General features: G+C 61.6%; 9 protein-coding genes across 9 annotated transcripts; 5 read left to right on the plus strand and 4 right to left on the minus strand.

Moving 5' to 3' along the window:
• OT_ostta01g03380 (RNA polymerase III Rpc4) lies at positions 1 to 885 on the plus strand (the record flags this gene model as incomplete). Its single annotated transcript, XM_003074347.2, has 1 exon — positions 1 to 885. A coding segment is annotated over one exon (885 nt), but the record flags the coding sequence as incomplete, so codon positions are not given.
• A 43-nt stretch (positions 886 to 928) lies between these two features.
• OT_ostta01g03390 (Uroporphyrinogen decarboxylase (URO-D)) lies at positions 929 to 2,113 on the minus strand (the record flags this gene model as incomplete). The annotated part of the gene is made up of 1 exon (XM_003074348.1): positions 929 to 2,113. The coding sequence occupies one exon, from the start codon at positions 2,111 to 2,113 to the stop codon at positions 929 to 931; it is 1,185 nt and encodes a 394-aa protein (XP_003074395.1).
• A 268-nt stretch (positions 2,114 to 2,381) lies between these two features.
• OT_ostta01g03400 (unnamed product) lies at positions 2,382 to 3,026 on the plus strand (the record flags this gene model as incomplete). The annotated part of the gene is made up of 1 exon (XM_003074349.1): positions 2,382 to 3,026. One exon carries the CDS (start codon positions 2,382 to 2,384, stop codon positions 3,024 to 3,026), a length of 645 nt encoding a protein of 214 aa, XP_003074396.1.
• A 76-nt stretch (positions 3,027 to 3,102) lies between these two features.
• Positions 3,103 to 4,482, minus strand: OT_ostta01g03410 (UBA/THIF-type NAD/FAD binding fold; the record flags this gene model as incomplete). Its single annotated transcript, XM_022985362.1, has 1 exon — positions 3,103 to 4,482. One exon carries the CDS (start codon positions 4,480 to 4,482, stop codon positions 3,103 to 3,105), a length of 1,380 nt encoding a protein of 459 aa, XP_022838247.1.
• Positions 4,483 to 5,132: 650 nt separating this feature from the next.
• OT_ostta01g03420 (Pyrophosphate-energised proton pump) lies at positions 5,133 to 7,424 on the plus strand (the record flags this gene model as incomplete). The annotated part of the gene is made up of 1 exon (XM_003074351.2): positions 5,133 to 7,424. The coding sequence occupies one exon, from the start codon at positions 5,133 to 5,135 to the stop codon at positions 7,422 to 7,424; it is 2,292 nt and encodes a 763-aa protein (XP_003074398.2).
• A 134-nt stretch (positions 7,425 to 7,558) lies between these two features.
• Positions 7,559 to 8,005, minus strand: OT_ostta01g03430 (Flavinator of succinate dehydrogenase; the record flags this gene model as incomplete). The annotated part of the gene is made up of 1 exon (XM_003074352.1): positions 7,559 to 8,005. One exon carries the CDS (start codon positions 8,003 to 8,005, stop codon positions 7,559 to 7,561), a length of 447 nt encoding a protein of 148 aa, XP_003074399.1.
• A 96-nt stretch (positions 8,006 to 8,101) lies between these two features.
• OT_ostta01g03440 (NUDIX hydrolase domain-like) lies at positions 8,102 to 9,706 on the plus strand (the record flags this gene model as incomplete). The annotated part of the gene is made up of 1 exon (XM_022985363.1): positions 8,102 to 9,706. The coding sequence occupies one exon, from the start codon at positions 8,102 to 8,104 to the stop codon at positions 9,704 to 9,706; it is 1,605 nt and encodes a 534-aa protein (XP_022838248.1).
• Positions 9,707 to 9,928: 222 nt separating this feature from the next.
• On the plus strand, positions 9,929 to 10,687 carry OT_ostta01g03450 (Rhodanese-like domain; the record flags this gene model as incomplete). Its single annotated transcript, XM_022985364.1, has 1 exon — positions 9,929 to 10,687. One exon carries the CDS (start codon positions 9,929 to 9,931, stop codon positions 10,685 to 10,687), a length of 759 nt encoding a protein of 252 aa, XP_022838249.1.
• A 146-nt stretch (positions 10,688 to 10,833) lies between these two features.
• Positions 10,834 to 12,078, minus strand: OT_ostta01g03460 (unnamed product; the record flags this gene model as incomplete). Its single annotated transcript, XM_003074354.1, has 1 exon — positions 10,834 to 12,078. One exon carries the CDS (start codon positions 12,076 to 12,078, stop codon positions 10,834 to 10,836), a length of 1,245 nt encoding a protein of 414 aa, XP_003074401.1.
• Between the last annotated feature and the right edge of the window lie 66 nt (positions 12,079 to 12,144).

Here is a 12,144-nt window from a genome sequence, read left to right on the forward strand (position 1 = left end):
TCGGCGACGCGCGCGCGGGCGGTCGCGGCGGTGGGGAAGCACGAACGCGGTCGCGATGCGGTTGGGAAGCGAGGGAAACGCGTGGGTGATGGTGATTCGTCGAGGGTGTTCTTCGGAGGGGGGGCCGGGGAGGTGGCGGGGCCGGCGCCGACGCGCGCGCGGGCCGTGGCGGTGAAGGAGGAACCGAGCGAGCAGGCGATGGAGGTTGACGGCGCAGAAGGCGCGAACGCGGACGCGGAGCCGGGTACGTCCGCGCGAACGAAAGATCCGACGGTTGTGGGGGCGCAGGCGACGCCGGTGCGTCAGGTGAGGATGAGCAAGGCGAAGCAGGCGCAACTCGCGCTGGAAGAGGCTTCGAAGAAGATCCAACCCGACCGCATGGCGACAGAGCAGATGCACGACGCTGAGGACGATTGGGTCGATAAATCACAGTATTATCCAACCGTCTTAAAGAGCGCTCGTGAGATGGATGTGGCCTCGGTCGGTGAGGTTGTGAAATCGTCAACGGACGACAACTACGTCGTGTTACAACTGCCCTCATACTTGCCGCTCCGGAAGCACGGCGGCAACGAGAACATGGAGGTAGACGGAGTCGTGACCGTCGCGGACGAAAATAGCGACGAACATACAAATAGTGAAGATAACGACATAGTTCGTGACCTGTCTGAGCTCTCGGAAGGGCAGCTCGGCGAGTTGAGGATTCACGCCGACGGCTCGGCGAAGCTGTACATCGGCAACGCCGTGTTCGATGTCATGCACGGGACGCCGTATCAGCACGCGGAGCAGGTTGTGCGATTAGATTCGGAAAATCAGCAGTGTGTGATCATGGGGACGTCCAGCGCGCGAATGACGTGCGTCCCCGATGTCACGGCACTGCTCTTGTAGTAAAGATTCACGAGTGAAGTGAAGTTCGTATACTTACATCCACTTATCTCGCGAGTGTTGCGTTCTTATGCACGGACGCGCGCGCCGCGTCGCAGAAGTGACCAACGCTCTCCTCCGGCGTACCTTGTACCACACCATGGCCGACATTCAAGATGTGCTTACTGCTGCCCGCATCTCTCACGCAGTTTGCCACCTCTTGCTTAATTCGCTCTGGGCTCGCGAAGAGGTACATGGGATCCATGTTACCTTGCAACACGCGATCCGGTCCGAGAACAGCCCGCGCGTCTACCATACTCGTGTTCCAATCCAACCCAATGACGTCCGCCGTCGACTTTTTGAGCTCATTGAGCTTCCCACATCCACCGTTGGCGTGGAAGATGAGCGGCGTTTCCGGATGACGTTCCTTCACGTACGCGATGATGCGCTCGTTGTACGGATGAGAAAACTCGAGGAATTGCTGCGGCGAGAGGTGGTGCGCCCAGGAGTCGAATATCTGCACCACTTGCGCACCACTCTCGATCTGGTAGCACACGTACACGCCAAGTGCGTCCGCCAACTTGTCCAAGAAGGCGTGCAGCAACTCTGGATTTTGCGTCATGATTTGCTTCGTCGTGACGAGGTGCCTGTCGCTCGATCCCTCCATGGCATACGCCGCGAGCGTCCAAGGCGAGCCGATGAAACCGAGCATCGTGGACTGTCCGTCAATTTCCTTTCGGAGCGAGCTCAAAATCTCTCGAACGAAAGGCAGAGACTTCTCCGGGTCGTCCAGAGTCTTCATCGCTCGCACGTCATCCATGGACTTCACCTGGTGCACGACCGGCCCCTTCCCCTTGACGACGTCGAACTCGATCCCGAGCGCGGGCAGCGGGGTGAGAATATCGCTAAACATAATCACCCCGTCGGGCTTATACGCCCGCCACGGTTGCATCGACAGCTCGATCGCGATCTCCGGCGTCTCCGAGCGATGTCGAAACCCGTACTTCGTGCTGTACGCGCGAAACTCCGCCATGTACCGCCCAGCCTGGCGCATCAGCCACACCGGCGAGCGCTCGACGTCCTCCCCTCTCGCCGCTCGCAACAAGATCGGATCGCTCGTCCCGTTCGCGGTCGCGCGCGTCACCGTCGCGCCCGATCGACGCGCGCGCGCGCATCCGCGCCCCGTCCACGCGCGCCCATCGCCCTTCGTCGTCGCGCGCGTCACCGTCCCCGCCCGCGTCGCCGGCACCATCGCGCGCGTCGACGTCGTCCTCGCGCGTCGGTCGATCGTTCGCGCGCGCGCGTCGACGGCAGCGGGGCGCGCGGGCGACGACGCGCGTTATCCGCGTCCGCGATATCCGATATGGGTCGAGTCCTGGGTCGTGACTCGTGAAAGCGTCCCATCGATGCCGCATCGACGCGCCGGCGGGCGTCGAACGCGCGCGCGACGTCGCCCGCGACGCCACGACGCGGCGGACGACGCGCGCGCGCGCGCGACGGGCGACGGGTCGACGGGCGAGATGGATCACGTCGCGGCGCGCCTGGATGGGATGCTCCATCACCTGGAGGATCAAGGCGTGGGGTCGAGACAAATGTTGAAGATCGCGCGCGCGTCGGTGTACGCGCAGATCGTGCTCGGGATGGCGGGATCGCTGGCGTTCGTGTACGGTACGATACACAGCTCGGCGCTCGCGCTGTCGCTGTACGCGGTGGTGGCGTTGGAGATAAAGGCGCCGAGGCTGTTGAAGATTTACGCCGTGCTGCTGTTGGTGTTGACGCTCATCGATTTCTTTTGGTTGGCCACGTACGCGGGACCGATCGGGTCGTCGAACACGGGGATGGTGATGACGCTGGACGCGGGGAAGGTGGACGTGGACAGAACGCTGAAGTGGGGGATCATGGCGTCCGGGGTGAATAACTTTTTCTGCCTCGTCCCCGAGATCTTCGCGTTCTTCCTGCGCATCGCCTCGGTGTTGCTCTGGGCGTTGATGTGGAGCAAAGGTTTGTTGGACGGTTCGGATGGTGAGTTATACGCCGACCCTAATAGCGCGTACGAGACGGTGCACAAACATTCCTCGATTCCGGGATCGCCCGCGAGAAACGGTGTGAGAAACTCGGACGCTTTCTTCACCGGTGACGGCGGGTATCAGGACATCGAAGCGTGAAGAAACGTGCGAGTGTAACATAACCCACTATGTATACAAGTGTCAATTTTCTATAATTCTATATCCCCTCGGCGCATCACGTGCCGTACTCAGAGCGCACGCGAGCGAGTCTGGACTCGACGAAAGCGACGAAATCCGGTTCCTCCGCGACAAGCTTTTCAAAACCACCCGGTTTGGCGCATCTGGCGTCGTGTGCGTCGCACTCGTCGACAGTCAACAGCACGAGATTGTCCAGACATGCCGGTCGCTCCGGATTCCATCTCGTCAGAGCGAGATCGTTCGTGTTTCTCCAGTGCAGCACGTTCCCCGCCTTGCCCCGTTTGAGCGGATCGTCACGCGCGCTGAAAGCTCGCCAAATCTCTCGAACGAGGTACATCACACCGACGACGTCAACCGCGATGTCGCACACCTCCGGACCGCGTTCGCGCTCGCGTTCGTGCAAGCGGTCGAGCTGAATCTCGTACTGCTTTTGTTGGAGAACAATGAGTGGCTCTCCCTCGAACGGTGCATCCGCCAGGTGCGTCAACACGTAGCTCGCGAGCGCCATGCCAAAGATCGCCGGCACGCATCCGAGCACGGGAATTGTTCGAACGCGAAAATTTGGAATCACCTGGTAATCTGACAGCGTCTCTCCCTCTTTCAGTTCCATCTCCGCCACGAGTTCGCAGCGCGGCTCCTCGAGTGAGACGAGCGTCGGTATGTCGCGTTGAATCTTGAAATTCTTCTTCAAGCGATATCTCACCGCGCGCGCGAGCCTGTCGGCGGCGCACTCGGATATGTCCACGAATCGTAATCGAGTCGGATCGCACTTCGCTCCGGCGCCGCCGGAGGTGACGACGCGTAGATTTCGTCGCACGCAGGCGGCGAGAAGAGCCACCTTTGTGTCAATGTTATCGATGCAATCCACGACAAAATCGGGCATTCGTCCGCCCTCGCCCCCCCACGGACCGAGCAATTCGTCCTCGGCGTCTGCTTCGTACATCGCGATCCGCGCGTCGACCTCAGCCTCGGGATAAATTCGCTCAAAGTGCTTCTTCAGGCACGTCGCCTTTGGCGTGCCCACATCCGCCCGCGTCGCCACCGCGTGCCTATTCAACGAGCTCAGACTCACCTGATCAAAGTCCACGACGCGTAATTTCCCCACCCCCGAGCGCAAGATCATGTGCGCCGCGTGCGATCCCACCCCACCGAGACCGACGACGACGACGAACGCGTCCCGCACCGCGCCCTGTCCGCGCTCGCCAAAAAATTGCACATTCCTCGTAAACTGCTCGCGCAGAATCTCATCCGTGAGATCGTACGACGTCGACGTCGCCGTCGACATCACGCGCGTTCGCTCCCCCCCGTCCTCGCCCCCCCGCCCCGCCGTCACCGCGCGCCCGTCGCCCCCCCATCGCCGCCGACGCCGCGCCTCGACCACCGCCAACGCCGCGCCGACGCCCACCGCGAACGCCATCGCGACGCGCGCCGTCGTTCGCGCGTCGTCATCGGCGCGCCCCATCGCCCGCGAAGACCCCCGCGCGGTGTCACCGACGCGTCGTCCCGCGCGCGCGCGACGACGCGTCGTCCACGCGATGGCGTCGCGGTGGGCCCGTCCCGTATCGCACGCGATTTTACCCGATGTACCGTACGTGTGCGCGAGGTTGGGTAAAATTCGAATCACCTTCTAAAAAAAAAATAAATCACCACCCGAAACTTTGTGATTTGAAATCACCGGCACCACCCATGGAGGGTGATTTACCCAACCTCGGCGTGTGCGTGATCGCTTTTCGACGCGTACGATGCGAGGTGAAAACCGCGCGGGTTATCCAAAATATCGCGTCGGCGCCAGCTGGCACGTGCGTCGAAAAGGCGGCGGTGTCGAGTGCGGACTCGTGAAAAAAGGGACTCGTCGACGACGCGCGCGAAACCCCGGCACCGCGCGCGATGGCGGCGGTGCGCACGCGGCGGACGACGACGCCGCACTCGACGACGCGCGGTCTCACCGTCGCGAACGTCACGCATCGTCGATCGTTCATCGTCTCGCGCGCGCCGTGAGCGAGTCCACGGGGTGTTCGTCGCGCGTCGAGCGTTAATCCAACCCGCACGCGTATCTTCCACGGCGCGATGGGTGTGTTCACGGAATCTGAAATCAACCCGAAGGTCGTGGCCTCTGTGCCGTTCTTCGGGGGGGTGCTCGCGCTCGTCATGGTCGCCGTGCTCATGATGCGCGTGAAGAAGGCGCCGAACGGCGATGGTGCGCAAATCTTCATCGCGAAGCAAATCTCCGAGGGGGCGGAGTCCTTCTTGAAGACGGAGTACGCGTACTTGCTTCCGTTCGTCGCGTGCGTGGCGGCGTTCATCGTGGGTATCTTGGAATCCCAAGATCGAGGCCCGCTCTACATGATCAACGGCGCGTACATTCAGTCGTCCAAGAAGGGTGGCTGGCAAACGATGATCTGCTTCCTGTGCGGCGCGGCGCTCTCCGCCACCGCGGGCTGGGCGGGCATGAAGGTCGCCACGCAAACCAACGTCAAGACCATGGAAGCCGCTCGCTTGGGCTTGAACCCGGCGCTCCAAATCGCCTTCGCCGGCGGTGCGGTCATGGGCTTCTCCGTCGTCGCGTTTGGTCTCCTCGGCATGACTGTCCTGTTTTACATCTTCGCCACTGCTCAAAACAACAATTCTTTGCTCGACATGCGTGATGCCATCAGATACCTTTCCGGCTTCGGTTTCGGTGCTTCCGCCATCGCGCTCTTCGCGCGTGTCGCGGGTGGTATCTACACCAAGGCTGCCGACGTCGGCGCCGACCTTGTTGGTAAGGTTGAGGCAAACATTCCGGAAGACGATCCTCGCAACCCGGCCACCGTTGCCGACAACGTCGGCGACAACGTCGGTGACGTTGCTGGTATGGGCGCTGATCTCTTCGAGTCCTTCTGCGGATCTATCATCGCCTGTGCTGCGCTCTCCTCCAACACTCGTGAGCTCGCCTTGCCGTTCTGGATTGCTGGCTTCGGCATCTTGGCCGCGTGCATTGGCTTCTGGACCGTCTCCACCAAGGATGACGCCTCCCAATCTGACCTCCTCCACGCTCTTCACCGTGGTGTGTACTCTGCATCCATTCTCGTCATTGTCTTCTCCGTTGCTTGCGTTGAAATTCTCTTCGACGGAAACAAGCAAGGGTACAGATACTTTGGCTGCATCATCCTCGGTCTCGTCGCCGGTATCCTCATCGGCGAAGCGACCGAGTTCTGCACTTCCTACGCCTATGGCCCGACCAAGTCCATCACCCACGCTGGCTCCGCCGGTGGTGCCGCGACTGTCATCATCCAAGGCCTCGGCATCGGTATGATCTCCGTCTTCCCGCCGACTGTCATCATCTGCGCCACCGTCATCGCGTGCTTCAACGTTGCCGGAGCCGGTTCTTCTGGCTTGTACGGTATCGCCATCGCCGCTGTCGGTATGTTGTCCACCCTTGGTGTCACTCTCGCCACTGATGCCTACGGCCCGGTCGCCGACAACGCTGGTGGCATCGCAGAGATGTCTCCGGATGTTCCGGAAGAAGTCCGCGAGCGCACCGACAAGCTCGACGCCCTCGGCAACACCACCGCCGCCACGGGTAAGGGTTTCGCTATTGGCTCCGCTGTCTTGACTGCACTTTCCTTGATGAACGCGTACGTCCAAGACGTCCCGTATTCCATGGGTGGAAATGACCGTGCCTTGGCTGCCGCCATGACGCTCACGGACCCGTATGTCCTTTCGGGCATCGTGTTCGGTGCTATGTTGCCGTTCCTTTTCGCCGCGCTCACGATGCTTTCCGTGCGCAAGGCTGCCGGTGCCATCATCGTTGAAGTTCAGCGCCAATTCCGCGACATTCCGGGTCTCCTCGAAGGCAAGGAAGGTGTTGTGTGCGACCACATGGCGTGCGTCACCATGTGCACCAAGGCGTCCGTCGATGAAATGATCCTTCCGGGCGTTATCGCCGTGTTTACCCCGATCGCTGTCGGTTTGCTCATCGGTGCCAAGTGCCTCGGTGGTCTCCTCGCTGGTGCCATCTCGTCTGGCTTCATGCTCGCCGTGATGATGTCCAACGCCGGTGGCGCCTGGGACAACTCCAAGAAGTACATTGAAAACGAAAAGGTGTACGGCGGCAAGAAGTCCGACACGCACAAGGCGTGCGTTGTGGGTGATACCGTCGGCGATCCTTTCAAGGATACTTCCGGCCCGGCCTTGAACATTCTCATCAAGCTCATGACGATCTTCTCCCTCACCATGGCCCCAGTCTTCCGATCCGACTGGACCACCTGGTGGTACGGCGTTTTCGTCCTCTGCGCTGAAATCTTCGCCGTCATGGTCGCGTACTACTACGTGTGGGTGCGCAATGGCGAAAAGTGCATTCCGCCGGAGCACCAAAAGTAAATTTCCCATCAAACATCCGAAACGTATCCGGAAAATATGGACGCGATGAAATATTAATAATAGCTCGAGACGCGAGTCTACGAAAGCGGTGAATTTTAATATCATATCCATCAACTTGATCATCACAACCCCTCTCACTGGTTCCCCGCCCCGCTATCGTTCCACCCTCGAATCCACTCCCGACCATACGCCGCCCTGGTATCCGCGCTGCTCTTCTCGTCTAAAAACTTCTTACAATGCTCCGCCAACGACGCGTACGCCGCGTTCTCCGCCATCGCCCGCGGCGCCCGCTCCTGTCCCGTGAGCCACTTAAACAACTCCGGATTCTCCGCTCGCAGCACCTCATCGAACGCGTCCAAGAACTCCATCGACGCCGTCTCCGGGTCCAACGTCCGCGTCGCCCACGCCCCCACGACGATGTCGAGCTCCAAGAAACCGCGCTGCCGCGCTCGATACAGCGCGCGGTTGATCCGCGCGCGTTTCCCCGCCCCCTCCTCCACCGCGCTCGACGACGACGCGTTCGAACGCACGGCGATGCGCGATCGCACCTCGAGCGCTCTCGCGCACGCCCGTCGGAGCATCGAGACGCGGCGTCGACGTGTGACGAGGCAATGTGCCGCGGCAACCGTCGCCGCGCGGTCGCGCCCGAGTCGTCGACGCGCGGCGAGCGACGGGCGATGGGCGCGATCGGAGGGACGCACGCGGTGCGCGCCGCGCGCTCGACGTCGCCCATGGTCGATCGCGCGCGCGAGCGACGCGTGGAGCGGAGGATGAATGTGCATGCGATGACGACGACGCGGGTCACGGCGCTGCGGTACGACGCGCACCCGTACGTGGAGAGCGCGGACGCGAGCGTGAAGGAGTACGTCGAGGTGGCGAACGAGCCGGACGCGGTGGCGTTCGCGACGACGCGGAACGGTGGAAAGACGCTGTGCGAACGCTCGGGGGGACCGGCGTACGCGTCGTGCGCGGACGTCGCGGCGTCGGGCGGAGTTGATTTTAACGACGGCACTCGGGCGCTGCACGTCGGTCGAGATGTCATGCGGGGGAATCGGGCGGTATTTATTGTGTGCTTGGATGATGATGATGATGGCGTTCGAGCGGCGTTTGAGAAGGCGGCGGGGGGGAGCGAGTTGGCGCTCCGCGATACCAAGGAGGCGAGCTACGCGTTCGACATGGCGGACGCCGCCATCGTCGCCAGGGGCGCCGCGCTCTCGGCGTGGAGAGAAAAGCAAAAGTTTTGTCGGCAGTGTGGGACACCGGCACCGAAAATCGTGGGTGCTGGGAGGAAAGTGGTGTGCGGAAACTGCCGCGCGAGCGAGTATCCCGACCTCATGCCGTGCTGCTTGGCGCTCATCACGTGCGGGAACTACATCTTACTCGGTCGAAATAAACGTTGGCCGCAGAACTTCTACTCTCTCATAGCCGGTTTCGTGGAGAGAAGCGAAAGTTTGGAGGCGTGCGTCGCTCGAGAGGCGCTTGAAGAGGCGATGATTGCAGTCGATCCGAAGAGCATCGAGTACGTACGATGTCAACCATGGCCGTTTCCGAATCAATTAATGATCGGTTTCCGCGCCTCCGCGGCGCCCGAGCGGCTCGGACCGCTTAAGATGCCCCCTCAGCCGCAGACACACGACGGTGAACTCGCCGATGCCAGATGGTTCCACGTGGATTACCTCGCCTCGCGCCTGGCTCCAGACCGCGCGTTCGCCGATCCGAGAGGCGCCGAGGGCGAGAACGAGATCCCGTTCGGCGAGATCGCGCTCCCGGGCGAGCACGCCCTGGCGCGAGTGTTAGTCCAAGACTGGGTCGAAGAAAAGATGTCCTACCGACGGCGACGATGCGACGATCGACTCGTGACGACGGTGGTGGAGGGTTCATTTTTCACAGAGTGCGCGCTGTCGAGCGGAGACGACGAAGACGACGACAACGATTCTTCCGTGTTCGAAAAAGCTGAGTCCCTGCACTTCGTCATGGCCGAAGTTCTCTTAGCCCAAGAGGGTCAGGCCCCGGTTGTGCTCCGCGCCGCCCCCGGTGACCTCTCCAAGGTTCACCAAGACGTCGTCGCCGAGATCGAGCGCGTCGGCCAAGGCGCCCGCGCCGTCGCCTTCGTCCGCGCCACCGGTCGAATCCTCTGCGCGCGAGACGACGACGGGGCGCAACGGATAAACGTTAAAATGTTAAGCGAGACCTCCGACGAAGGGTTCGACGCGAGGAAGATCGTGGTGGCGATGATGCAAAAGGCGTGTCCGTTCCACGACTTTGCCTTTGTCGAGGTGTAATCACGGGCGATCGACCCTCGGGGACTCGACGACCATTCATGACTCATGACCGCATGCCTCGCGCCCGACACCCAAGGGGCCTCGCGCGCTTTATCCAAATCTCGAGCGGTCGCGCGTCCCGACGACGCGGCGCGACACACCTCGACGACCGTCGCGCGACCGCGGGCGAAGACCGTCTCGAATCAAACACCCTCGCGCGTCACGGAGCGATCGATCGACGCGATGGCGCTCGCGATGAAGTCCATGACGTCGACCAAGGCGTCGATCGCGTCTCGCCGCACGGCGACGGGACGCGTGCGCGGGCACCGCGCGGTGACGCGCTCCGCCCGAGTTGATGGCGGTATTTACAAAGAACCGCACCACGGTTTCTCCGACGAGTTCATCGAGGAGACGTGCGAGAAGTTCCCGGAGGAAGGGATTTGCGACACGTACGAAGCCATGGTGCTCCTCGTGGCGGGCGGGTACTCCATATTGGACGTTCGCGCGAAGAGCGAGATTGAGTTCGTCGGTAACTTCCCGCTTCGCAACGCGGCCCACGGGGCGAAGTTCAAGGAAATCCCGGTCATCAACGCCACGCGTAAGTACGACTCCGAGGTTGGCGCCAAGGTGTACCAGCAAACCATCAACACCGACTTCAAGAGCATGGTGGAGCGCGCGTTCCCCGATAAGGAGGCAAAGATCATCGTCGCCTGCTCCGACGGCCGCAACCGCACCCTTCAAGCGCTCGAAATGATGGACGAGATGGGCTACGTCAACATCTGCGGCCTCCGAGGTGGCTACAACATGTGGAACCGTGAGTTCGACTCCAACTTCCGCCGACGCAACTTGCCGGGCGTGTTCAAGGAAGAATACCAACACGGCGCCGATGGCTGCGGCGTGCACGCCACCGGCGCTGGCTTCCAAAACCAAGATGCGTTCCAGTTTGCGGACTGGCGTGACGACACTGAGTGGCTCGACGCGCTCGAGCCGGTCGCCGCGTGAGCGTAGCGGTTCCGATACAATTGTTAGCCAAATTTACAAAAGAAGATTCGAGATGTTATCACGCAGTCGGTGAATAATGAAGCACCGTCGGAAATAGCGCGCGCAAAGCAGCGTGAAATACTATATCCTAAATCATCTGAAAAAGATCAGCCCTCGTAGTCACGCCCGTACGTGTTGATCCAATCCAAAAGTCCCAATGACGAGGTTTCCGCCCTCCCGGACGTCCCCGACGTCGCTAACTCCCCGATTGTTGCCGCGCCGAACGTTGCGATTCCTGTGAACACGCCCAGCGGAGAGACTCGCATGCGCCTCGAACTCGCGGCGCCGACGCCAGTCAGCACCGCTTCGTGCTCAAATACGTCTAGAAACGCGTACGACGTCTTTTGTGCTGGTTTTGCCTCCAACATCGCCTCTAACGTAACGTAATGTACACCATGTCTATAATTATACATTCCAGGATGATCGTGTCCCGCGAGGCAAATCTTCACGCACCCGGAGTCTTCGATAATCTTTGAGACTTGGTCCGCGTTCCAAGCGGACATTTGAGGCCTCGCAGCGTTCGCTTGCAGAGCGTTGTGACTCGCCACAATCACGCGCTCACCCCTCTCCTTCGCCCGCTTGAGTTCGTTATCGAACCAAGCCAGTTGGATGGGACCGATTCCTCCGGACCACGGCGCGATGTCTTCTCGCCCAGAGGCGTATGCCTCCGTAGCGAAATCCAACGCCGACTGGTACTCTGGAGTGTCCTCCGCGATGTATCTCGGATTCAAATCCGTCGTATCGAGTACAATCAAAAGCCATCGTCGCGGTAACCGTTCGCTGTAGTACGCGCCGCGCTCGGCGTTTACGGCGCGTAGAAATTCGTCGCGCGACACCGAGAGGTCGTGGTTTCCCAAGCAGTGATGGAACCGCAGGTTCGATGCGTTCAAAATGCTCGCCACTTTCCCAAGATCATGTCTATTCCGCTCCAGCGTCGCCGCGCTCATTACCCCTCTCAACACCGGTCGTTTCGTCTTATCGTCCTCGTTGTATCCGTCGTACAAGTCTCCCAAATTCACCACCCCGCTCAGGCTCGACGCCTCGCGTTCGAACGCCGCCACCGCGTCCCGCAATCGCCCCTCCGCCGCTCGAAAGTATTTCACCCGTCCCGACCCATCGTCTCTCGTCTCGTCGTCCCTGTTCGCGTACTGCGCGTCCGCGAACAGGCCGAGCCGAAAACACCTCGACGCGTCCACGGCGTCCAAGCGTTTCGCCGATCCCCGCGCGTGCACCGCCGGACCTCGCGGGACGCGCCCGTGGTCCTCGCCGGACGCGCGCGCGGGGCGACATCGTCCGCGCGCGCGCGCGCCGGCGGGGCGCGACGTCGACGCGCGCGCGGACGCGAGCGTCATCGCGTGCGTCGCGCTGTCCCGCGCGCCCCGCTCGGCGTCGACCGCACGACGCGACGCGCGCGCGAG

Source organism: Ostreococcus tauri (assembly GCF_000214015.3).
Source record: "Ostreococcus tauri WGS project CAID00000000 data, contig chromosome 01, whole genome shotgun sequence".
In the NCBI taxonomy this organism is placed as follows: Eukaryota; Viridiplantae; Chlorophyta; class Mamiellophyceae; order Mamiellales; family Bathycoccaceae; genus Ostreococcus; species Ostreococcus tauri.